The 25,092-nt window shown below is 40.8% G+C and overlaps 1 protein-coding gene across 1 annotated transcript in view; it reads left to right on the top strand.

Moving 5' to 3' along the window:
- Positions 1-6,338: 6,338 nt before the first annotated feature.
- Positions 6,339-25,092, top strand: part of NECTIN3 (nectin cell adhesion molecule 3) — a gene marked incomplete at its 5' end in the record, with an annotated part of 146,362 nt that continues 127,608 nt past the window's right edge. Inside the window, one exon of the mRNA XM_079766311.1 lies at positions 6,339-7,086. Coding sequence (XP_079622437.1) covers positions 6,339-7,086 — 748 coding nt within the window. The remainder of the gene's footprint in view (positions 7,087-25,092) is intronic.

The following is a 25,092-nucleotide window of genomic DNA, read 5'->3' as shown; positions in this document are numbered from 1 at the left end:
TATCCTTTGGAACTCTACTGTTTTACAACAGAGTTGTATATTATTTTAAAAAGTTAGCTTTTAGATAGTTATGTGAAGTGTATGTTTGTTTGAATTGTAAGTTTATGAAAGAAGTCCAATTCTTCCCCCCCTCCCCATAATCCCATTATCTTTTAGCTCTATAATGATTTTCAAGTGCACTCAAGATCTTTAAAAAAAATTACCCAAAATTCAAAATTTCTATGTTTTTACCATGATCTAGATGAAGACTATCAACAACAAATCATATGTATATATGACTAACACACCAACATAATTTCCTCCAAATTTATTATTTTAAACCCACCTTTGCTCAATCTGGATTATTGCCAATTAAAGGAACATATTTTGCTCATTTTCCTTACTGCTGTTATTTACATTAATGGATGGATTGATGCTGCCTCTATGATTTTAAATACTGTATTTTCTGGCGTATAAGACGACTGGGCATATAAGATTTTCCTGGGTTAAAAAGTTGTCTTATATGCCGGAAAATACGGTACATTAGCTATTTTTAACATATATTTTATGCCGAGAACCAATTCCAGCATGTACCATATTTTCCGGCATATAAGACGACTTTTTAACCCAGGAAAATCTTATACACCGGAAAATACGGTAGTTTGACTAAGAGAAAATAATTGTTACAAGGGAAAGTTTGAGAACTGGTCACTGAAAAATAGAGCATCAATCAAGATCTGATCAGAAAAAGAGAAACCATACTGTTACTGAGGGAACTTACTAATAGGGTGTTGTTACACAGGGGTTGGAAGCGAGGTCTCCAGACCAAATAGGGGAAATTGAGGTGATCCAAAGGTATGAAATGTAGGAATCCATTACCACCTTTAGAGCTGGAGGAACAAAGGGAAAAGGTTGGGTTATTAGAACTTAGAAGCTCAGAGGAGGGATCCTGATGAGCTAGGGATTGGACCCCTGAGAAATGGGCACAGCCTGGCTGGTGTTGGGTACCTCTGAGGGTTGTGATGAGTCTGGTTCTCAGGGTATAAAACAAATGGGAAGCTTGGACCAACTGCTGAAGACAGATTGAACGGCTATTACTGCTGAGGTGATGCTGACAGGAGCAGGAAGCAAACAGAAAGGAACAGTCTCTTCTCCCTCCTCTTGCCTTCCACCCTCCCTCAGTGACTTCTATTGATAGCACCTACCAGGAAGTCAGTTGGCAAAGGAGGCAGATTGAAGAACCACAACCCCCTTATTACAAATCAGGCATGTGGAAGGGTGAATATGGAGGGGAAAGACAATCCTATATAATAAAAGGCTAATATGCAAATCAACTGAACAGTGGAATGACCGGTCACTATGACACACACTAACCACCAGGGGGCAGACACTCAACACAGGAGCTGCCCCCTGGTGGTCAGTGCGTTCCCACAGGGGGAGCGGGCCTAAGCCATCAGTCGGACATCCCCTGAGGGCTCCTGGACTGCGAGAGGGTGCAGGCTGGGCTGAGGGACCCCCATCCCATGAGTGCATGAATTTCATGCACCAGGCCTCTAGTAGTTTAATAAGTAGCACTAGAAGAAATTAAATGGAGTCTCTTAAGCACTAGTCAGTGTAATTATCTTACAGCTTAAAAACTCAAGATGATCATATACTCAAGACCTTAAAACATTAATATTCTGTTGAGTTTACCTGCCATTATATGTACATCTGAGTATGCTATGTCATTATAATCATTTAATCATCCAAACTGGTACCTATATGGTAGATATTATTCTACATGGTTGGGTTTCAACAGTGAAAAATGTACAGCTCCCACCCATCCTTATGGAACTTTAATTTTAGCAAAGGGAAAACAGACAATATATAAAGATATATCATGTCAGATGGTGAGTGCGGTGGAAAAAAATGAGAGGATAAGGATTGAGATGTGGGGAGTCTCTTTCATATGAGGTGGTCATAGAAGATCTCAATGATAGAGTGAAATTTGACCCCAAGGAAATATGAGGAAGAACACAGTATAAATCTATGGAAGTGGGGAGATCTTTTCACTAGGAAATAGTTACATTTGGTAAATGTGAGGTTGGTGAAGATTTGCAAATGGGTGGACTTTTTCTGTGGGGTTGCAGTTTGTTTTTAAACTATTTGCATAGCCCTAACTGGTTTGGCTCAGTGGACAGAGTGTCAGCCTGTGGACTGAAGGGTCCCAGGTTTGATTCCAGTCAAGGGCATGTACCAGTAGGGGGTGTGCAGGAGGCAGCTGATCGATGTTTCCCTCTCATCCCTCTCCCTTCCTTCCTGTAAAAAAATCAATAAAATATATTTAACAAACAAACAAAAAAAAAACACAAATAAACTATTTGCATAGTTCTACTTTAGAAGATTATGATTATAGCTGGGTAAAATTAGCTTCTCATCAAATACTAAAGGCCCAGTGTACGAGATTTGTGCACTGGGGGGAGGGGGTTCCTCAGCCCAGCCCACGCCCTCTTGCAATCCAGGGCCTCTTGGGGGATGTCCGCCTGCCAGTGGGATCAGGCCTAGGCTGGCAGTCAGACATCGCTCTCGCAGTTCAGGGCTCTTGCAGTCTAGGACCCCTCGCTCCTTACCTCCCACATGCAGCAGAGGCAGGAGAGGCTCCCACCACCATCACTGCCACTTCATTCACCAGCCAGAAGCCCAGCTCACTGCTCCTTAGCACTGCCTCGGAGGCAGGAGAGGCTCCCACCACTACTGCTGCGCTCGCCAGCCATTAGCCCAGCTCAGGGCTTCTGGCTGAGCGGTGCTCCCCTGTGGGAGTGCACTGACCATCAGGGGGATGCTCCTGCATTGAGCGTCTGTCCTCTGGTGGTCAGTGCGCATCATAGCGACCGGTCGATCTGCTGTGCGGTCAATTTGCATATTGGCCTTTTATTATATAGGACTAGTAGCTTGCTGCTGCCCTCCAGTAGCTCTCTGCCTGCTGCCCTGCCCTCCTGTAGCTCCCTCTGCCCCCCCGCCCCCCCTCATAGCTTGTTGCCCTGCCCCCTCCCGTAGCTCGCTGCTGCCCGCTTGTAGCTCACTGCCCCACCCTCATAGTTGATCCGTGATCCAGTCATTACGCAGTCAGTCATTACGCTTCATGGCGTAACAACCATTTGTATATTACATCTTCTTTATTATATAGGATAGTACCAAATTCAAACATTCCAAAAAGCATGTTCATCTCTTTCACTGAAGGAAAAGCTATACTTCTTCACATAGCAGGTTATAAAAATTTTGCTGATGGTAAGTGGAACTACCTAGAGTACATAATGGCCTGCCTCTACTATAAAATACTTCCTTTGTTTCAGAGTCAGCTATGAAATTCTAATAATAGTCTTAAACCTTTAATTTGGATTATCTGAGTAAATGTAAAAATGTCCAGCACTGTACACAATTACTTCTTTAACATGTCAACCTTTGTTTTTTAGTTAAGAATTAATAAACTCAACAATTGGCCAGCAGTCTTTTGAGGCATTCTGGGAAAGTATTCTTAACTCAAAACAATGAAATCATTTTTGGAATTAGAATCATGTTGCTTTTTATTCAGATAGATTTTTTTTTCTTGGAAAATACATTCATACTTTGGATTCAATGCTACTACAAATATTAGTAAGTTAGCTATAATTAAGCATTATTTCAACCAGTTGGTTCCTAAAACAATAAAGGTAAACTTATCTATAAATTTAGACCAGAAAAAAAAAAAAGAATAAAACCAAGTAATGCTCTCATGTTAAAGGCTTTTTAAAAACCAACAATAATTCTGCTCCTTGAAAAAAAAAAAGCAGCTGTGCCCAGCCAGTGTGGTTAGTTGGTTGAGTGTCCTCCCATGCACCAAGAGGTCACTGGTTTGATTCCAGATCAGGGCATATGCCTGGGTTGAGGGATCCATCCCCAGTGGGGGGCATCCATGAGGCTGCCCATGTTTCTCTCTGGCAGATGTCTCTCTCTCTCCCTTTCCCTTCTCTCTCTCTCAAATGAATAAAAACACTTTTTTAAAAAGAAAGAAATGAGCTGTACTATGTAATGTAAACTATTTTTCTGTAGTTAATTTCTAGTAAGAAAGCTTGGGGTGGGTATGTCTTTATTTAAGAAGAACATAATTTAAGACTGGGCATTTAGAAAGTAGAAATTTGAGTTTCTTCAATAAATTTGTTTTCAACTTAAGAAGGAATCTTGAGAGCTTAGTGATATCCACTGGAAGGCAAGAACTTGGTTCTGGCAGAAAAACCACCACACATGGCTTATAGTATCTGCACTTAACCTCTGTGCCTAGGTTTCTCCAGCTGTCAAGTAGGAATAGTAGTAATTGCTACCTTCTGTGTGAAGTAGAGTGTGGTTTGACATCTCTGGCTGAAGATGCTATATCAACAAAAATTATTATCATTAGAACATAATGCTTGTAAATTCATAAAACACCATCATGGTGCTCTAATAATGCTTACATAACATCTATGAATACTACTTTTCCAAGCTCTCTCTTCACTTTGGGTCAGAGGAAAGTATAACCATAGCATGCCACTAATCCAATTTTTCAAAACACGGAGGATATATAGTTTTAAAGCTCCATATCATCCTGTTGAGAAGACTAAACCAGCTAATCCCTCGTGGTCACTGTAGCAATTGCACAGTGGCCCCCACATTAACCACTTGTCACCTTTTCAAATGTTGGCTAAATTACTTTTTCTGGAGACTGGAATTATCAGGGAAAGGCTGCAGGGTGGGATGGCTGGTGATATTAAAATTTTCGTTATTTACTGAATATCTGCAACTGTTAAAGTGCTATCTAAACAGATAATTAGCTAGTCTCTTCGCAGTGGGCTCTGTCTAAATTTAGCAGTGCATTTTGGTTGAGGGAATGCGAAAATAGAAAATAAATTTTCTCAAGGGAAACGGTGGTGTCCGCAGAGCTTAGGTATGTCACAATAGCTACTTTTCGTCAATTCTGATCCTCATCATCAGGGGATCTCCCAGAGCAAATGCAGGACAAGTTTTAGTCATAATGCATCCTGAGGCTAGGTGATGGACAGGAGTGGCTGCTGGAGACAGGCTTACAGGCGTCCGGGCGGCAGGCAGGCATAGAGTGGGAGAAAGAAAAGGGGTAGAGGAAGAGAGATTCTAAACTCAGAACTAGGATGGGAGGCGGGAGTAAAAAAAAAAAAAGAGGAGGGCATAATGGTGTGTAGCCTTGGAGGTAAAACATAGCCAGTTGGAGAATGGGAGACCCTAGTGATTGAAGGGGGATGACCTACTGATCTTGGGGGCAGGCAAGCATTAGTTTAGCTGAAACAGGCGGCTAAATCCTAGTTCGACTAGCTTCTTCTTGGAGCGTATCTGTGACTGTCTGTGACTATAGGTGGAGATGGCAAGATCTACATAAAATTAATGGTGCCAGGACCCAGGATGTGCGTCCCCTGCCTCCAGTTCCTCTCAGGACAGTTCAAACGGCCCACCACCCCCGCAGAACCGCCCGCGGCTGTGGTTCCAAGGTCAGGCCACCAGAGCTGTGCGTGGAGGGCGGATGAGCAGGGCAGGGCGAGCAACCCATCCGGGGTGAGGAAGGAGAGTGGTGGACCCCAGGCGCTCTTCTCACGGGCAAAGGGTTTCACCCTTCCCGAGGTCGCTCTCCCCGCAACGAGTTCAAAGGAAAGCAAGCAATGAAACTAAAATTACACGTGCGAACATGCAGATGAAACAAACCCCAAAGAAAAAACACCACCGCACTCGGGGCGCTCCGATCGGGGAAATCCACGGCCTCCTGTTGCCAGTCGCCAGGCGAGGAGAGCCGACAGCCCGGCAGCCGGGAGAAGCAAGAGCGGAAAAGCGAACCTTGCGGGACCCCACTTCTCGCCCGGCAACGCGGACCCTTCCTCCGAGCCGTCCCTCCAGTGAAAGGAGAGGAAAAAAAAAAAAAAAAAAAAGCCCGTGCAAAGGTGCCTCGGCGGGCTGGAGGGGAGGAAGGCTGGGAAGAAGGGAGGAATTGGGGGAGCACAGCTGTCCCGGGAAGCAGGAGGAAGGACAAAGTCTCTCCTTTCAGCCCCGAGCGCCCCCGGCGAGGAGAGAGAGGACAAACTAGTCCTGTAGGCTGCGTCCAGCTTCCGAGACAGGAACCTTGAGCAGGGGCAACGGAAGGGCGACCCCCTCTCGCTCTCCCCTCCCCACGCCCTCGCGGTCCGGGGTCCCCGCCAGAGGGGAGAGCCAGCGCGGGCGAAGCCGGCCGCGAACCGATTGTCCCGCCGCCGCCGCCGCCCTCCGCCTCTGTCTGCGTCGGGGCAGCGGTGGACCCACTAGGGGCGGAGTGGGCGAGACCATTGGAAACGCTGGGCGGGGGGGGTACGATGCTGGGGCGAGGGGCGGGGCCTACTAACCCATTCCAGATTTCCCTGTCCCTTTTAGAGCTCTGCTTTGGGAGAAACCCGTTATCAAAGTGGAGAGAAGAGATTTTTTTCTTTTTTTTTGAAAGGGGTGGAGCGTGTGGAGGGGAGTGGGGCGGGAGGAGGCGCGGCAGGCAGTCCGGGATCAGACGGGAGCCGGAGTTGCGTGGGGCGGGCGGGCGGGTTTCGGCGGCCGCTCGGGGGTCGGCTTCCTCTCCCCTCCCGCGCGGGCGGGGTGGTGCGTTCCGAGTTCTCAGGAGTTCGGAGCGGGCGGGTGTCGGGGGGGCGGGGAGTGGCGGCGGCGGCGGCGGGCGGCTCCCGCCTCAGCCTGGGCAGTGGCGTCGGCGACGGCGGTGTCGAGGCAGCCGCGAGCGCTCGGCGCAGTGTCAGCCGGCGGCCGAGGCTGAAGAACTAGGAGTTAGGGAGGCGCGCGCCCGACCTTCCGCCGCCGCCGCGCCGCAGACGCTGCCGCCGCCGCCCAGAGCCGGAGGCGCCGGGTCCCGGGGAACCGGAGCGGGCGGGCGGGCCGGCGGGCCGGGGGGAGGGTGGGGAATGGCGCGGACCCCGGGGCCGGCTCCGCTGTGTCCCGGAGGCGGCAAAGCACAACTTTCCCTCGCTTCTCCCCCCGGGGCCGGGCTCCTGCTGCCGCCCCCGACGCCGCCGCCGCTGCTGCTGCTGCTCTTCCCGCTGCTGCTCTTCTCCCGGCTCTGCGGTAGGTGGACCTCGGCGGCGGCGTGGGCTGAGAGGGAGGCGCGGCCGGGGGTCCCAGCACCGCGGCCGGGCCCGCGCGGGCGGCTCTCCCGAGCGGCGAGGCGGTTGCGTGGGGCGGTTGGCTGCGCGAGCGGGTGCGGTGGACTTTGGCTGGAAACTTTTCGCCGCGCCCGGGGCGAGGCCCGGGAAGGGCCGGGCCCGCGAGTGCGACGCCGGCCGCCCGCCCGCTCCCTCCTCCGCGGCCGCGCTGACGGCCAGGCTCCGGCGGTGCTGCTTTCTGCCCGGATTCCGCCGTGTGTGCTCCGGGGACCGTTACTTCCTCGCTAATTCGAGCCGGAAACCGAGAGCGCGGACTTCGGGGCTGGGGCTGAGGCTGAGGTGCCGGGATGCACGTTTGCCGCCGCCGTTTCCCCCGCCGGTGAAACTTGAGCTGTGATCCCACATACCTTTAGGGACCAGGGTCCGACGGAATGAAGCCTTCGGGTCCATCTCTCTCCGCCTTCCGCCCGGGAGAAGGCATCCTTTGAGCCCACCCTGCAGCATCCCCTACAGTCCGTTTGCTTCCGTCCTCCGGCCCGGTTCTGCCCTGCCTGCCAGCCTCAGGAGGGCTCTGCGTTGAGCCCCTTGCTGCCTTCGTTTGTGGGACTTCTCTCTCTCACACTGTCAGTGTTTATTCTGCACACACGATTTGTCCTCAGGGCTTTGATTTATGTGTTAACATGGCATCGACTGTGCATGCCTCTTCTGATCACAACAAACACCATGCCTCTTCCCCATCTCTTCCCTCGTGCTTACGGTACAATTTTGCTGTCACATTTGGGAGCTCTTCTCTTTGTAAGTTCTCTTCCGAGATGTGGGGAAACTAGAAGCCTGCTTGTTAAGGACCCTGTAAGAAATGCCTTTCATGCAAGAGAGATGGACAGGAGTGGTCATTAATAGAAGGTGATGATTTGGCAAAATAAGGCCACCCGTCTTTGGGGATTAGCTGTATCTGTCCTTTGGTAATACCATAACACCGCAGGACTTAATTCATTCAAAGACTCTTACTTGGTGAGGAAGGTGGAGAAGCAAAATTGACGTTTGCTCCAAGATGGGTTTACCCAAGACTTTCTTACTGGTTCCCTAAGGCTGCTGTTGGATCTCAGTGTATAATGCAATGTTAAATGAAACCAGTCTTTATTCAGAGGCACGTTTTAGCAGTATTTATGAAAAGGAAAGGTTTGTGGGGATTTCTTGGATATTATGATTTAGAAGAAGGAGAATCCTGTTCCGGGTAGGTGTTGTCAAGGTGGTTGGTTATGAGGGAGGCAAAGTTTTCAAGAGATGGAGTGCCTCTTACAGGCTGAGCATTTCCACCAGCCAGCAGCTCACCACCACATTGCAAGCACTGTAATGAAAGTTTGCGATTTACAAAGTATACGATGATAAGTGGTATGCTGTCTAATCTGCAGTGTTTTTGTAGCCCCACTCTACAGATGTTTGGTTCCACCACCCGGTTCTCAATGCTGTTACCTCTTTAAATTGATGCAGGATTCTAGATTGAATTTGTGTACTGTTCTTTTCCATTAAGGACTGTGGATTACAGTTGGGTGGGAGAAAAGTGTTAACAGTTTTACTGCCTTTACTTAGATTGTGTTAAGGACTGAGAGAATATTATTTGTACCTCCAGTAAAAGCTTATCTAGCTAGGCAAAAGCCCCATGGAAGACTGAACCTAGATAATACGCACAGCTAATACAAGGAAATAAAATTTGGGTAATAATTTCACATTTGTGCAAGTGAAGTGTTTGCTTTTTGAAGGAACACATAGGTTTTCTCATGGGAGAAGAAAAGAGGTTTTTAAAAATCTCTTTAATAATGTACTATAGAAGGACTTGATATTTTAGAGTCCTAAAAATCCAAGCAGTATAGGCACATGGACTGTGACTTAGAAGTGTAAATTGAAGTTTTAGAGTCAACTCTGCTTGTAGTTGTAGAGGCAGACACTAGTTTTGTGTTCCTGTGCACTGCTCATTTTAAGAGTTTCCTTTTTTGGCTTATAGTGTTATAACACCCTAATTTGTGAACCCTTATGATGATTTTTTTCTGTCAACCTTTATTTTAAATTCAGTCTGACGAGGGCACAGTTCTGATGTATGGATGCTTAGTAAGTATGGGAACAGAATTTTCTTCATATAACCTGTTTGTTGATCAAACATTCCTATACTGCTTATAAAAGGTTTAGCATGTACTAATGTTTGAGTAATCAGTTTCAGAGTTGAAAAAATTTTTAGGCCTTAAAGAGATGTGTAGGTGATGACTTGTCTTAACAGAATGCTTTAAGATCTGTGTTTTATAATGCACAGATCTTTTTTCATTTTGTTGGTGTTTTGATGTGTGGTTTACATTTTTACAGAGTCTTATGCTCAACTTCTGCAATACCATCTTTAGTACAAGGTAATTTTCATATCATGTTCATCTGACTGCTAAAAAGAATCCTTACAACTGGTAGATTCAATATTCTGAAAGCTATAAAAATCACATGAGATTTGCTGTTTGGGGATACACATTAACTATCTTATTTGAAGAACTGAACTTTTTAAGTGAGAATTTTACAGGTTGACAAACTGCCAGGTTTTGATATATTTTTAAGCCTAACAAATTCCTAGGTATAAAGTTTAAGGAGACTAGATTTATAATACCATCTGACTTGAGAAACCTCATTTATTTAATTCTGGAATTTCATGTTTCTTTATGATCAATTCATCATAGGTGATCAGATTTATCTCACTTTTCTTCCCAACATTTTTCTTGAGATATAGAGTATTAGCAGGGATATAGTATTAATGAAAAAGAAGCTATACTATTTGACCTTAATTCATAATTTCCTATTTGAATCTAGGATTTTACTATTTCCACTTTCAGTAAGGTTTTATCTTAAGATCATGTTTAGAAGATTATAGAAAAGCTCTAATATGATGTTGAACCCCTAACAGCACTTTCAATACTTTTTTATTCCTGGCAGTTAACAGGTTCTTGGGGGCATAAAACATGAATAAAGCAGAATCCTGGCTTCAAGGATTTTATAGCATTGTGGTAGACATAAAGGAAATAGATGATTATAGGACAGTTTGGAGTTTATGAAAGAGATCTTCATGAGGTACTATGCCCAGAAGAGGGATACCTAACCCATTAGATAAAGATATATGAATGTAAACTGAGGGCGTGGGAGGGGGGTACTACTTTAAAAAAATAAGTTGAGTTATATATTCTTATTGAGGTTAGACGTTGTGGTAGATAGTACAAGTTTGTTCTTTCTCTTTGTCTCTTCTCTGCAGTTTATGTTTAGATACTAAATAATTTGATTCTGAAAAAAGACTGCCACTTACAAGATGTGTGAGTCTTTGGCAAGTTTTTTAACCTCAGTAAACTTAAGGTTTCTCATCTTTTAAAAAAATGGATTTCTCATCTTTTAAAAAAATGGATAATATCACCTTGCCTATAGAGTTCTTGTGAAGATTAAATGAAAGAATAAAATAAAACATTTAGCAGAGTGCATGCAACATTAAAGCCAACCAGCCTGGTATTTGTCATTCTTAAATTCTACCAGGATATCTTGAATAATTGAGTTTTTAAGTTCAGTGACTTGTATTTGTATTTTACATCAGTATTTTAACTGTATAGTTCAGTCACTACTTTTTGGATATCTGTTAAATTTACTTCAAATAAATGTACAAATGACCAATTTTCAGAATATTGGGATATGGTGAAATCAACTGTGTAATTATATGAAACCTAATTGAATCTTCCCATCATGATGTAGAATGCATTTTAGGACTTGGTAGTTCCATAGAGTCACTTAGAATGTTAGTGATTATGTTGAAAATGTGGACTTGAAGAGGAGAGTGTCAACTTCACTTAACTTTATCTTATTATATCAGTTTGGGGCCTATAATTAATATTGCATGTACGAATCTTTCTGTATCCTGAACAGATATAATTGAAAAGTGAACCAAACTTAAAAGCAAGCAAAAAAGATAAAACATTTTCTTGTGTTTAGCTACAGCATCAGAAATAAGAATTGGAAAATATATTCGTGTGTGTGTATTACCTTGTGTATGTCACTTATGTTTACATATGTTTTTACACACATAATTTAGTGACTTGGCAACTCTGATGTACATTTTGTATCTGTATAATTTGTCAAGGAATAAAACTTACGGTTTTTGCATATTTGGAAATTATTGAAGAGGTGTTTGCTAAAAATTAATGTTTTGACATTCTGTAATTTACTCCTTAAATATTAGCGAGTAAATAATATATTGCTCTAGCATATTCTATAACCTATTAAAGTCTTCATAAAAATTGAGAAGAAGAACTATATGGTTTACAAAAGATACGGTATTTAATTAATCAAATAACCTTTAAGTCAGTAATGGAATGAATGCTAAAGATGGCTTTGTGAAATATGAAATCAAATAACCTTTAAGTCAGTAATGGAATGAATGCTAAAGATGGCTTTGTGTGCCAAGCACTCAGATCCAAAAGTCTTTATACCATTAATGTTGTACTTTTGATTACCTTTTATCTAAAATTGTAAAGTCTTGAACCTGTATTCTCTCCAGAATTTTTAAAAAATTATGATTTTTATAATAGGCTTTGACATAGTTTAGTCATATATTCAAATAAAATTTCTTGTGAACCTTTATTAAGGGTGAGCTTTAAGTGTTTTCCTAAGTGACTCACTTCTTATAGTATAGATCACTCTTTTAAAATTTTATTAAGAGCTGCCTCTTATGAACCTAGATACATGCTATATTTGGAGGTACCGTAATTGCTTTAGAAAGGATATTATATTTATTGCATACTTATGTTGTGAATTTTCAGCATCCAGAGAGATTGTTTTTCTTGTAACGCTATTGACTATCCAACATTCATTTTGCTAATTAAGATGAGTAGGAAAGAGCTAACTGTTGCATTGTGAGTAGATACTGATAAACTGGAATTTGACTCATAAACTGTATGTGTAAACATACCAGCTCATAACTGGGTTAATTGGCTAAGAAATGACAGTATGCTTTTCAACACTTTAGATGATAATTTTGTTAGGTGTAAGATAGTAAATGTGACTTTGTAAATAGGAGAAGTTTATATAATAGTTTTTTAAAAACTTTATTTGGTTTCCTTTAACTTGAATCATTAAAAATAAAATCAAACATGTTCTTATTTTAAATAGGTTGGCCATTACACCCAGCAGAGGCTCTCAGCCTAGGTTTCTTCAGAAGAAATAATTTTTTTTTAAAGCAGAGTGGGGCTATAAATCACTATTTTCAGATAGCCAGGGACAGCAAAAGTAGGATGTGTGGATGGATTCAAATTGTGGGTACTAGGTAACCTTTTTCAAACATTCCAGGCTTCACTATGGACTTACTGGATCATCAATTTTTTGCAAGAGGGGTGGGAAGTGGAGCCTAAGGGTTGGGGCATTTGAATTTTAAGAGACATTGTAAGAGGATTCTGTTTTCCCTCCAAAGTGCTCTTACAGAATTTTTATTTATGATTTGATCAGATGTGGTCACTCTTCTGAAAGAAATAATACTCTACCATTTTGTTCATATGTCCCCATGTGCTTGATATGGGTAGGCTCTCAAATTTCTTTATTTCAGGAGTTTAACAGCAAAATCAAACTTGGTTTTAAACCAGCAATGTCTGATAGAAATAAAATGTGAGTCACATACATAAAGTCTTCCTGATGCCACATTAAAAAATAAAAGAAGCAGATGAAATTAATCTTAATGTTTTATTTAATACAATAGAACCAAAAATATCATTTCAGCATGCAATTAATATTTAAAATTTGAGATACATTTGCTTCCATAGTAAGTCTTCGAAATCTGGTATATAATTTGAACTAGCTGTATTCAATGTGCTGAGTAGTCAGGTGTGGCTGGTGGCTACCATATTGGACAGCGCAGGTCTAAATTATTCGTTATTTCTGAAGTAGGTTATGCCCTTCTCTATTCCTTATAAGGCCTAAAATGATGTTACTCTTCCTACCTAGTCAGATTCTGAAGTGCCCAGTTTAAGATTTTCTCCATGGAACCTTCTATACTATATAGTATAGATTAGATACTATAATTAGTATTTAATTATAATTTTTTTGTAATATGTGCTCTTTGCAGTAAAGACTTTGCTTCAAGCTTCATTATATACATCATAGCACATATCAGAATAAACACATTATTTTTAAAGTTATATTGATTTTAATATTTGCTTCCATTATAACTGTTTAAGGAATTGACCAAATTTATTATACAATAAACTGGTATCAGAGAGTACTTCGTTTACGATTTCATCTTCCATGTTGAAATAAAATAATACAGTAGAATAATAGTTATAATAAATAACTATAAAATCTTTTCTGAATTTGCTTTATTTCCTATCTGATCCTAGATATTTTTCAAATCCTTAGTCCCTGGAGGCCTCCCCTGTTCTGTGTTTAACAGTGTGACGTGGTCATTAGTGGGAACTGCATGCAAATTCTGTTCATTTTTTTTATCTTTTGGTTTAGAGCAATGTTTGCCAAAGTATTACAATGGAATACTAGTCTTAGAAGACATGTTTTTGGAAGAAAGTAGTATGATTGACTACATTGGGGAATGGGAAAAGCTAACCATACATATAGCACCCTCATGGAAAGTCACTATGTACATTAGTTTGTTAATGGTCTTAGAAATTCTTCAGTAAAATACTGTTTTACAAACTAATTAAACAAGTTATTTTTTGTGTAGTATCTGTTATGTTGAAGAAGCTATGTTGTGCAGAACACCATCTAGGAAACATATCCTTAGGGAGGTTTGTACACTTGTTATTATTCCTGTCTTGATATTACTCCTATTCTTACCTGCCAAGATGGGTGGGAATACACACACACACACACACACACACACACACACACACACACACACACACATTTACTTAAAGAGAAAAGGTTGGTAGATTTTAAAGATGTTGCTTGATGACATAGTTCTTCGTGGTTTTCTTTTTTCTAAAAATTCTCTTTGCTTTCTTTACTTCTATTTCTTGATTCCACAGTGTCTTACCCGTTTTGAATCTTGAGTGTTTGCAAAATAGACCTATGATGAATACAGTTCTTTGGTATTGCAAAATCAGCTGTGAATTATCTACCCCATTTTAGATATAGTTTAAGCAGCTTCTATGGTCATACCTCACTTGATGTACAACAAATCTTACTCTGGATTTGAGTTTTAGTAATGAAATAGGTAAATTTAAGGTGGCTAATCTATTTTGTAATGTTGGGGAGGACAAGAGAATACCAAGGGACACATAATAGGTGTACACAGCTAGGACTCAGCTCAGTGTTTAAGAACATTGCATATAATTAAGAGTGTGTTTTGACTCTTCTAATGGTTTCAATTCAGAGGAAAAACAAAAATATTAATAAAATGTTAGTATTGGTGAACTGTGATAAGATTAATTTCATATAGTAACTATTTCTATATGTTATGCATGATAGAAATGATTGTCATTACTAAAATATCTTAGACTTGTTTTTGAAAATTACTAATTTGATTTCTAATTTAGTCATAGTTACTGTGAGAGAGATTAAAATTCATTTCACAAGTGTCTTGTTATTATGAACTCCAAATTCCCTTCTAATTTTATTTAGATTATAGATAATTGTTCATGGCTATAAGTTCAGTTTAATACTAAGTCAGACAATAAACTGGGTTTATCTGCTCAGAGATAACCTGGTTCCATTACTTTAAATTAAAACAAAAAAATTTTAAAGCTTCTCAATTTGTTTGTTTTTGAAAAGATTTAAGTGGGGAAAGGTGCATAGCTAACAGTTCTATCCTCACTATTGGCAAAGGGCTAGTACATCATAACATTTTTTTCACTAAACCAGAGTCTACACCTGTTAATGACTGTAGCAGCTACTTTAAATCTCTAATTTCTGCTTTTAAACTTAAAAGAGGTAAAAAATTACCTCCAACAAAAACCTTGAAAAATGTGCAAATAATGCAGTTGTGTTGAATATATACTTTTATACTTTTTTCCCATTCCTAAGCAATTCTGAGATTATATATATGATTATTTTGATGATACAGTTCATTTGCCTGGTTCATAATAGAACCAAAATGAACTTTAATATTGACATAATAGTAAGAAACTCCTATTATCTTTCAAGGTGTTACCTTCTGTTTGTGTACATTAATACAATGTCAGAGGATTTATTTATTTATTTATTTATTTATTTATCTTTTAAGCTGGGATAGTCCCTATAGTTCATTGACTGATTTTGAATAACAAAAAAGGCATATCAAGTTTAGAATTAGTTGCATGCATTGTTTATGAAACTAATTTTTTCAATTGTGTGTAAAGGATCTGGGCATTGATACATTTTTGTTATATTTATAATTGATAGTGAAAATGTTTAAATATATGAGTACTTGGTGAAATATGTGTATAGCATACTAAAAGGTCTCAATTCTAAAAGCTTTAGTCATAACAGCATTTGTTAAAAAATAAAAATCTGAAATTTCCTAAGAACACATATTTTTCTTTGAGGATACTACTGTTGCTTTGCTGCCCTCTACAGTCATCTAAAATAGTCACTCTAGATTTTTCTCCCATCAGATGATTAAAATATTTCCTTGACCTGTGAGCTTTAAATTTTAGGAGTGGTTTGAGTAATATTTACTGTTAAAATATGATAATTCTTAGTCACAACAGTTGACTGTAATGCAAAAAATAAAGGGCTTAGATTAGAAATTGGAGCAGGGAATAGATTGGGGACTATTAAGCATCATTCAGGAAACAAGTGACAGGGCACCAACTAAGTGCTAGGTAGTGTAGACAATACCACAGTGGAATAAGACATGGTGAGTTACACCCAAGCTTCTAAACCCATTACTAAGACTAATGCATTTAAAAATATATATGTAAAAGACATTTGTAACAATATACCAAGTAGTATGATTCAGCCTAAAAAAGGTAAGCCCTGGAAGAGTTAAGGAAAGCTAATTAGAGATGGAATTTTTGAGCTTTGTTTTCAAGAATAGATTAGAGTTCAGACAGGTAAAACAGGGTTATTTCAAACAGAGAAGAGAATGTTTATTAAAACACAAAGCTTCTGTTACACTGAAAGGACTGTGCTAAGCTCCTTGGAGTCTTTGCCCTTAAGAAATGCAAAATTTTATTGTTTGGAGATTTGGAATCAGAAGAGAGAGAGACTGTTTTAAACCCAGTTACTAACCTTTCTTCCTCTTTCATTTCTAGTAAAATGTACGGAGTTTCTGTGAAAATTAAATGAAATCCTTATTAAATTGCAATAAAGTGCTTTACAAATACAACTAATAGTATTGCAAGGGAAAATGAATTGTCTTAGTTAGAAATACTATAAACAAAGTATTATGGGATTACAGAAGAAGTAGCAGTTTAACTGTGAATAGGATAAGACTTAATAGAGGACCCAATTTTCTAGCCGAACCTTGAAGGAAGAATTAAGATTTCCATTTGTGCCCTAACTGGTTTGGCTCAGTGGATAGAGCTTTGGCCTGCAGACTGAAGGGTCCCAGGTTCAGTTCTGGTCAAGGGCATGTGCCTTGGTTGCAAGCAGGAGGCAGCTGATCGATGTTTCTCTCTCATCGATGTTTCTAACTCTCTGTCCCTCTCCCTCTCTGTAAAAATCAATAAAACATATTAAAAAAATATTTTCACTTGTGAGGGAATACCAGTGAAAAAGAGGGCATTCTAGACTGCAAAGAGACCGAAAAGAGATTGGACTGAGTACTCTGCAGGGAATTAATGTTCTCATGTGGTTTATTAACATGAGCTTTATGGAGGGAAGTAATGGATTTTTAAATACTTTTGCTAAGGGGATTAAACTTTATGTGGTAGGCAGTGAGGAGCTTTTGAATGTAGGTAACTACTAAGTCTTATTTGAGAACATAGTATAGCTCTGACAGCAATGTAAATGATATATTAGATTCATGAGGGACAAGCAAAAGGGAAAAGCATTGCAGTCATTAATGGGAAGAGAAGATTGTGGAGGTAAAGACAATTTGGCAGAGGGATTTTAGGGGAAGGATGGATCTGAGAAGTAAATTACATGGTGTTTGGAGATCATTGTGGGTGAGGAAGAGTTGGATATGAATTTAGTTTCTGTCTTGAATGACTAGAAAAGGCTGGTAAAAGGATTAATTAATCCATTAGTTTTTGGGAAGAATTTTAATTGTCTCTGGGGCATATTTTAAAACTAGTTAGAAATTTGTTATGAGAGGATGGGAGTAGGATGCGGAATTGGGAATTATCAGGATTGGGGTATTTGGATTAGATGAGTTGAGAGAGAGAGAGAGAGAGAGAGAGAGAGAGAGAGAGGAAGAGGAAGAGGGGCGAGAGAGAAAGGGAGAAGGAGAAGGCAGAGGTAGAGGAAAGAAGGAGGGAGGAGGAGAGGAAAAAGAAAGAAGAAGTAAGGAGGGGACTGGAAATTTTTTTAAGATTGAGGTATTTTGACTGGGTAAGAGTGAGGAAGGGGAGGGGAGACATAATCTGGGGGAAAAATTCTTACTTGATAAATAGACCAGTAGGATTAGTAGTTAAGAGGAGTACATTGATGATTCAGTAATTTAGCAAACGTGGTTAGGAAAAAGAAGTCAAATTATAAAAATTCAATAAATAAGGGGATGGTGAAGAAAGTAGTAGGGTAGGACCTACTTTGGGGAAAGATGAGAGAGTAATATAAGGGGAAGAATAATGTATCAGTTGTTATGGACTGAATGTGGTCATTCCAAAATTCATATGTTGAAACCTTAACTTGCAATGTGATATCAGGAATGGTTCTTTGGTAGGTAATGAGATTTAGATGGGATCATGGAGTTAGAGTCTCCATGATGTGATTAGTGCCCTCAGAACAAGAAGAGACACCAGACCTTCTCTCTATTCTGTTGAGGATACAGCAACAAGGCAACTAACTGTCTGCAAGCCAGGAAGAGAGTTCTCACCAGAATCTGACCATGCTATCACCCTGATCTCAGACTTTCTATTGTCCAGAGCTGTGAGAAATGTTTGTTGTTTAAGGCATCCAGTTTATGGTATTTTGTTACACAGCCTGAGCTATGACATCAGTCAAGGTTCTTAATTACAGATATAAAAAACGTACCTTTAGTTAAAACAAAATTGATTGAAGGATAGGTGGTTGAGGTATGGAAATCAAGAACTAAATAAAGCGAGGGATCTAGAACCACAGCCAAGATAATGAAAAGAGGCTGTCTTTCAAGGTCATTCATTGCTCACTGTTCCTTGAGACATTGGATATTACAATATTGCCTCTGACACTGGTATTGCTGCTCTTAGAAACTGGATATTTTTGTCACCATAGTCTAAGAGAATCTGTTTTCCATGGGCCACTACAGAAAGTTGAAGAAAAACTTTAATTTTGTGATGAGACTTATCTGTCTTTGGGAGGGTGGTAGGAGAAGCACATTGATATGGCAGGAACAGAAAGTATAGAAACATTAAAAACACAAATGTGAAAAACTAGCTAATGAAAGAAAATGTATTCTTGGAGACCAATTGTATTTACAAGTATGTATCAAAGGAAATAGAACAGAGCTAGATTACCAAGTGTCTTCTGAATATGATATAATAGGGTGTTGTCAGAAGTTTGGGAACAGAGAAATATATAGTGAAAGTGGTATTTAAGGAATATTGACTTATCATAAAAAGGGTAGTTTAGATGTAGAATTGGGATGGTAATAGAAATGAAAGGGAAAGGTTTAAGAACAAGAGATAATTAAAGGCAAAATAATACCTCTTAATGATCCCAGAATATGAGGTATGGGGAAAAATTAGTGCATTTGGAATTTTTGTATTAGGCAGATGGGAGAATAGTGTAAATATTGTTGAAAAGGAGGTTGAGCTAAGAATTAGATGTTACGTAGAAGAGTTTATTCATTTCATAGGGCTGCCATAACAAAGTACCACAACCTGGGTGGCCTACAACAACAGAAGTTTATTCTCGTACTAGTAGCCCAGTGCACAGATTCATGCACATTGAAAGGAAATTAATTAGAAGAAACATCTATTTATATAAAAACCCTGGGTGTAACACCCGTCATGACTGAGGCTGGACCAACTGGAAGGAAGTCAGTCCTGCAGGGGTCGCCTTGGCAATGGCTGTGCCCTCCCCAAGCTGTTTCCGGCGAGGGTGAGGTTTGAGGCAGGAACCTGCCCTCGGAGTGTGGAGGCATGTCTTTATAAAGTTTTAATACGTTATATTAGAGGTCGTGGTGGTACTCTTTTACCCACAGCGTCTACAGGAATCGCTGCAAATTTACTTCTCGGTGGAAGAACCTTTCATTCCCAATATAAATTACCAATTCCATTAAATGAAACTTCAATTTCTAGACTCGATATAAACAGTGAAGTTGCTAAAACTATTAAAAAGGCCCAACTTCTCATTATTGATGAATGCACCATGGTATCCAGTCATGCTATAAACACCATAGACAGATTACTAAGAGAAATTATGAATTTGAATGTTGTATTTGGTGGGAAAGTTCTCCTTCTTGGAGGGGATTTTCGACAATGTCTCAGTATTGTACAGCATGCTATGCAATCGGCCATAGTACAAACGAGTTTAAAGTACTGTACTGTTTGGAGATGTTTCAGAAAGTTGTCTCTTACAACAAATATGAGATCAGAGGATTCTGCTTATACTGAATGGTTAGTAAAACTTGGAGATGGCAAACTTGATAGCAGTTTTCATTTAGGAATGAATATTATTGAAATCCCCTGTGAAATGATTTGTAATGGATCTATTATTGAAGGTACCTTTGGAAATAGTATATCTATAAATAATATTAAAAATATATCTAAACATGCAATTCTTTATCCAAAAAATGAGCATGTTCAAAAATTAAATGAAGAAATTTTGGATATACTCGATGGAGATTTTCACACATATTTGAGTGATGATTCCATTGATTCAAAAGATGATGCTGAAAAGGAAAATTTTCCCATCGAATTTCTTAATAGTATTACTCCTTCGGGAATGCCGTGTCATAAATTAAAATTGAATGTGGGTGCAATCATCATGCTATTGAGAAATCTTAATAGTAAATGGGGTCTTTGTAATGGTACCAGATTTATTATCAAAAGATTATGACCTAACATTATCGAAGCTGAAGTATTAACAGGATCTGCAGAGGGAAAGGTTGTTCTGATTCCAAGAATTGATTTGTCCCCATCTGACACTGGCCTCCCATTTAAATTAATTAAGTTTCCCGTGATGCCAGCATTTGCGATGACTATTAATAAATCACAAGGACAAACTCTAGACAGAGTAGGAATATTCCTACCTAAACCTGTTTTCGCACATGGTCAGTTATATGTCGCTTTCTCTTGAGTTTGAAGAGCATGTGACATTAAAGTTAAAGTTCTCAATACTTCCTCACAAGGGAAATTAGTCAAGCACTCTGAAAGTGTTTTCACTCTTAATGTGGTGTACAGGGAGATATTAGAATAAGTTTAATCACTTTATCAGTCATTGTTTGCATCACTGTTGCTTTTATATCATGTTTTTGTTGTTTTCATATCATGTTTTTGTTTTTATATTTTGCCTCTGTTGTTATATCCTTTTGTTACTGTTTATTAATAAATTTATATATTATTTTCATATACATTTTACTAATTTCCTTTCATCTCTCACACTTCTATTATAGAGAAAGGACAAATAGCAAATATTAAAATATTTCCTCTAATTAATTCTCTTTTAATGTGCACAAATTTCGTGCACCGGGCCACTAGTTTCTCTATAATAAAAGTGCCAATAGTTGGTCTTCAGACATATTCTGTCAAAGACACTGCGTTCTTTCAGCTTCCGAATGTCAACAAAAACAGCCAGATTCACGATTGATAATGACAGATCGAAACACATGCGTGCGGTTGGTGCCAGCGAGAGTTTTATGTGTGTTGCACATGTGTGAGTCAATGTTTATTTTTAAACTAGTGGTCTGGTGCATGGATTCGTGCACATTGTAAGGAAATTAAGTAGAAGAAATATTTTAATATCTCTATTCGCCCTTTCTCTATAATAGAAGTGTCAGCCAAATTCATGATCAACAATGACAGCTCAAAACACATGTGTGAGATAGGCGCCAACAAGAGCTTTATATGTATTGTGCATGTGCAAGTCAACTTAGCCTTTTGTATATATAGAATAAACTTGCTTAATTAGACCTGCTTTCTGATTTAGCTAAACTTTTTCCAGCCCAGTGAAGCATCCCAACTTTTCTCTCAGGTAATTGTCAGCAACACAGCAGTAAATATCAACACGGAGCAGATTATTATTGTAGATCACACAGGGAAAACAAAGGGTAAAATACTTAACTGCAGCAGTGTTTGACTATATTCTGCGCAGTGAGAAAACCTGGAATAATTTTCAAGGTCCACCATTCTTTTCAGACAGGTCAAGTTTCTAAATTTTCTAAATCTCTGTTTTCCAGCTAGTGAAAAGAAAATAGAATTCTACCGAGTCTCCTATCTACCTACTCCAGGACTTCTGTGAGGATGAAATGAGATGGATGAGGCACAGGGAAACACTTCACAGACATTTGGTTAAAATGTAAAATGTTTCCACCTAGCTATAAAGCAAGTCGTGTTCCTGGGCTGAAGAAACTGCAAGGAGGCTAGTTGCTAGGGAGAGGAAGCCGGGTGTTGCTATGTGACGTCATTACCCGGTGCCCACAGCGACCGTTTCCGGGCTAGGCTGATCTATGGGCCACGTTTTGCGCCGTAGGGTCTCGGCAGCATTGGCTGCAATTTGGTGGGTTGTTGCTCCGGGGTGGTGGTGAGGCCTGTGTCCCACTTGGGGGAAGCCGAGTGTTGCTTTGTGTTCGCCAGGTCCGCAGTGCCATTTCTTTCTAGATGGCCAATGTGCGTCCTGGTAGCTCCTGTGTTGAGCGTCTGCCCCCTGGTGGTCAGTGATGTCATAGTGACCAGTCGGATGGTCGGACTGGTCACTTAACATATTAGCTTTATATATATATATATATATATATATATACATATACATATACATATATATATATATATATATATATATATATATATATATATATATACTAGAGTCCCGGTGCACGAAATTGGTGCACAGGGGGAGGGGGATGTCCCTCAGCCCAGCCTGCACCCTCTCCAATCTGGGATCCCTCTCACAATCCAGGACTGCTGGCTCCCAACTGCTCGCCTGCCTGCCTTCCTCATTGCCCTAACCGCTTCTGCCTGCAAGCCTGATCACACTAACCACTCCCCTGCCAGCCTGATTGATGCCTAACTGCTCTCCTGCCAGCCTGTTTGCCCCTAACTGCCGTCCCCTGCAGGCCTGGTCCTCCCCAACTGCTCTCCACTACAGGCCTGGGTCCCCCCCAACTGCCCTTCACTGCAGGCCCGGTTGCCCCCAACTTCCCTCCTCTGCCGGCCTGGTGACCCCTAACTGCCCTCCCCTGCAGGCCTGGTCCTCCCCAACTGCTTCCACTGCAGGCCCGGGTCCCCCCCCCCCCCCCCCCGCCAACTGCCCTTCCCTGCATGCCTGGTCACCCCCAACTTCCCTCCTCTGCCGGCCTGGTCCCCCCCAACTGCCCTTCCCTGCATGCCCGGTCACCCCCAACTTCCCTCCTCTGCCGGCCTGGTCCCTCCCAACTGCCCTCCCCTGCTAGCCATCTTGTGGTGGCCATCTTGTGTCCACATGGGGGCAGGATCTTTGACCATATGGGGGCAGCAATCTTGTGTGTTGGAGTGATGGTAAATCTTCATATTACTTTTATTAGAATAGGATAGAGGCCTGGTGCATGGGTGGGGGCCGGCTGGTTCGCCCTGAAGGATGTCCCAGATCAGGGTGGGGGTTCCCTTGGGGCGTGGGGCTGCCTGGGCGAGGGGTTTGTGGTGGTTTGCAGGCCGACCACACCCCCTGGCGACCCAAGCAGAGGCCCTGGTGTCTGGGGTTTATTTATCTTCTACAATTGAAACTTTGTAGCCTGGAGCAGAACCAAGCCTTCTGCTTGCTCCGTGGCAGCAACCATTTCTAATGGGGTTTATGTATCTTCTATAATTGAAACTTTGTAGCCTTAAGTGGAGGCCTGGGCAGGCCAGGGTGTGGGGAAAGCTTGGCTTCCACCATTGCTGGGGGCAACCCTAGGCTCCCGCTCTTTCCAGCTCTGTGGCTGCCACCATTTCTGTTTGGATTTGATTACCTTCTATAATTGAAACTTTGTATCCTTGAGTGGAGGCCTAGGCCAGCAAGGGCAGGCGGAAAGCTTGGCTTCCTCCATTGCCAAGCCTCCCTCCTGCTCTCTGTGGCTGTAGCCATCTTGGTTGGGTTTATTTGCATATTCGCTCCTGATTGGCTGGTGGGCATGGCTTGTGGGCGTGGCTTATGGGTGTAGTGGTGTGATGGTTAATTTGCATATTACCTTTTTATTAGATAGGATAGTTTATTTTGGTATCATGACCTTACATCTAGATAACTTGCTAACTTTATTTTCTAATACGTACTTTGTTGAGTCTTGGATTTTTCATCTATACAGTCATGCCATTTGTAGATAATGAAAGCCTTATTTCTCTACAATCCTTACACTTTTGTTTTCGTTTCCTTTGCTTATTGCACTGGCTAGGACCTCCACTATGATGTTGAATTAAAGTGGTGACTATAGGCATCATTATCTCCTAATCACAGAGGTAAAAATATTGTTCAGCATTTCAAAATTAAGTATGATGTTTGCTGTATCTTTTTTAAAAAAACAGATCTCTCCCTTTTTTTTTTTTATCAGATTAGGAGTTTCTATTTCTGATTTGCTAAAAATTTTTGTCAATGAATGGTATTTTAATTTTATCAAATACCTTATCTTAATTTTGAAATGATCAGATGATTGTCATTTTTTTTTCTTTATAATGTGATACGACAAATTTGGAAAGGGTTCAGACTTAATTGAGAAGGTATAATTCAACTTGCCTGATAGCAGAGGAGGCTGGAACTGGTTTGGAGTTTCTAGGTAAGGAATAAGCTACTGGTGTCTTCTGAGAGTCAGGTGGTGGATGGGTGTGTACTGTGAGTTCTGGTGCTAGTAGGGACAATAGACCTTCAAGAATATTTGGGCCGCTTGGGATCTCTGGTTTTTGTGTTGTGAGGATTGAGGAATGGTTATTGCTAGACCATGATTTCAAGGTTGTAGAAGGACTGAGTTCTGGGCTCATGGATGGGGCTGGCTCTGTCTGATATTTTCACACCCTCACTGGCTCAGTCCAGGGTCCTCATAGCCACACTGTTGACTCCTAGCATACTTTGAACATGGCAGGAGAGTGTCTTCCTTCTGCAGTATCCCTATAGCAGTCATCATCTCCTGAGAAAGTTTAACACCACGTTCATATTAAAGGAGAAATACTTGAAGGAATTCCATTTATCACAGAGCATACATGGAAAGTGCATTTGGAGTTGAGAGGCTATAAACTGATAACATATATCTTTATAGTTTAAAGCAGCAGTGGTCGGCAAACTCATTAGTCAACAGAGCCAAATATCAACAGTACAACGATTGAAATTTCTTTTGAGAGCCGAAAACTGACTTATGCGCATGGGCCACGAAGTTTCAGTCGCACTGTACGTGCACGCCTGCACGTGCTATTTTGTGGAAGAGCCACGCTCAAGGGGCCAAAGAGCCGCATGTGGCTCGCGAGCCGCAGTTTGCCGACCACTGGCTTAAAGGTACTTTAAAGTTTGTACATAAGATTTGAAACTAAGTTGTTATGTATTTTGTGTATCTCTTAAGTCAAATACAATGAAAAATGTCTATAAACTGCTTTGCTAGAAACTGAGAATTATTAATTCAAATAAAACTTTTAACTTAAATACTTAGAAAGTATATGAAATGTAGAAACAACATAAACATAATTCTTTTTAAATCTACTATTTTTTGAGTGTCATACCTTGCATTGACTTCTAATTTGTGTGT

The sequence above is a fragment of the Cnephaeus nilssonii genome (assembly GCF_951640355.1).
Source record: "Cnephaeus nilssonii genome assembly, chromosome: 3".
NCBI classification, from domain to species: domain Eukaryota; kingdom Metazoa; phylum Chordata; class Mammalia; order Chiroptera; family Vespertilionidae; genus Cnephaeus; species Cnephaeus nilssonii.
The sequence above is the reverse complement of the archived record's forward strand: the minus strand, read 5'-3'. Positions and strand labels throughout refer to the sequence as shown.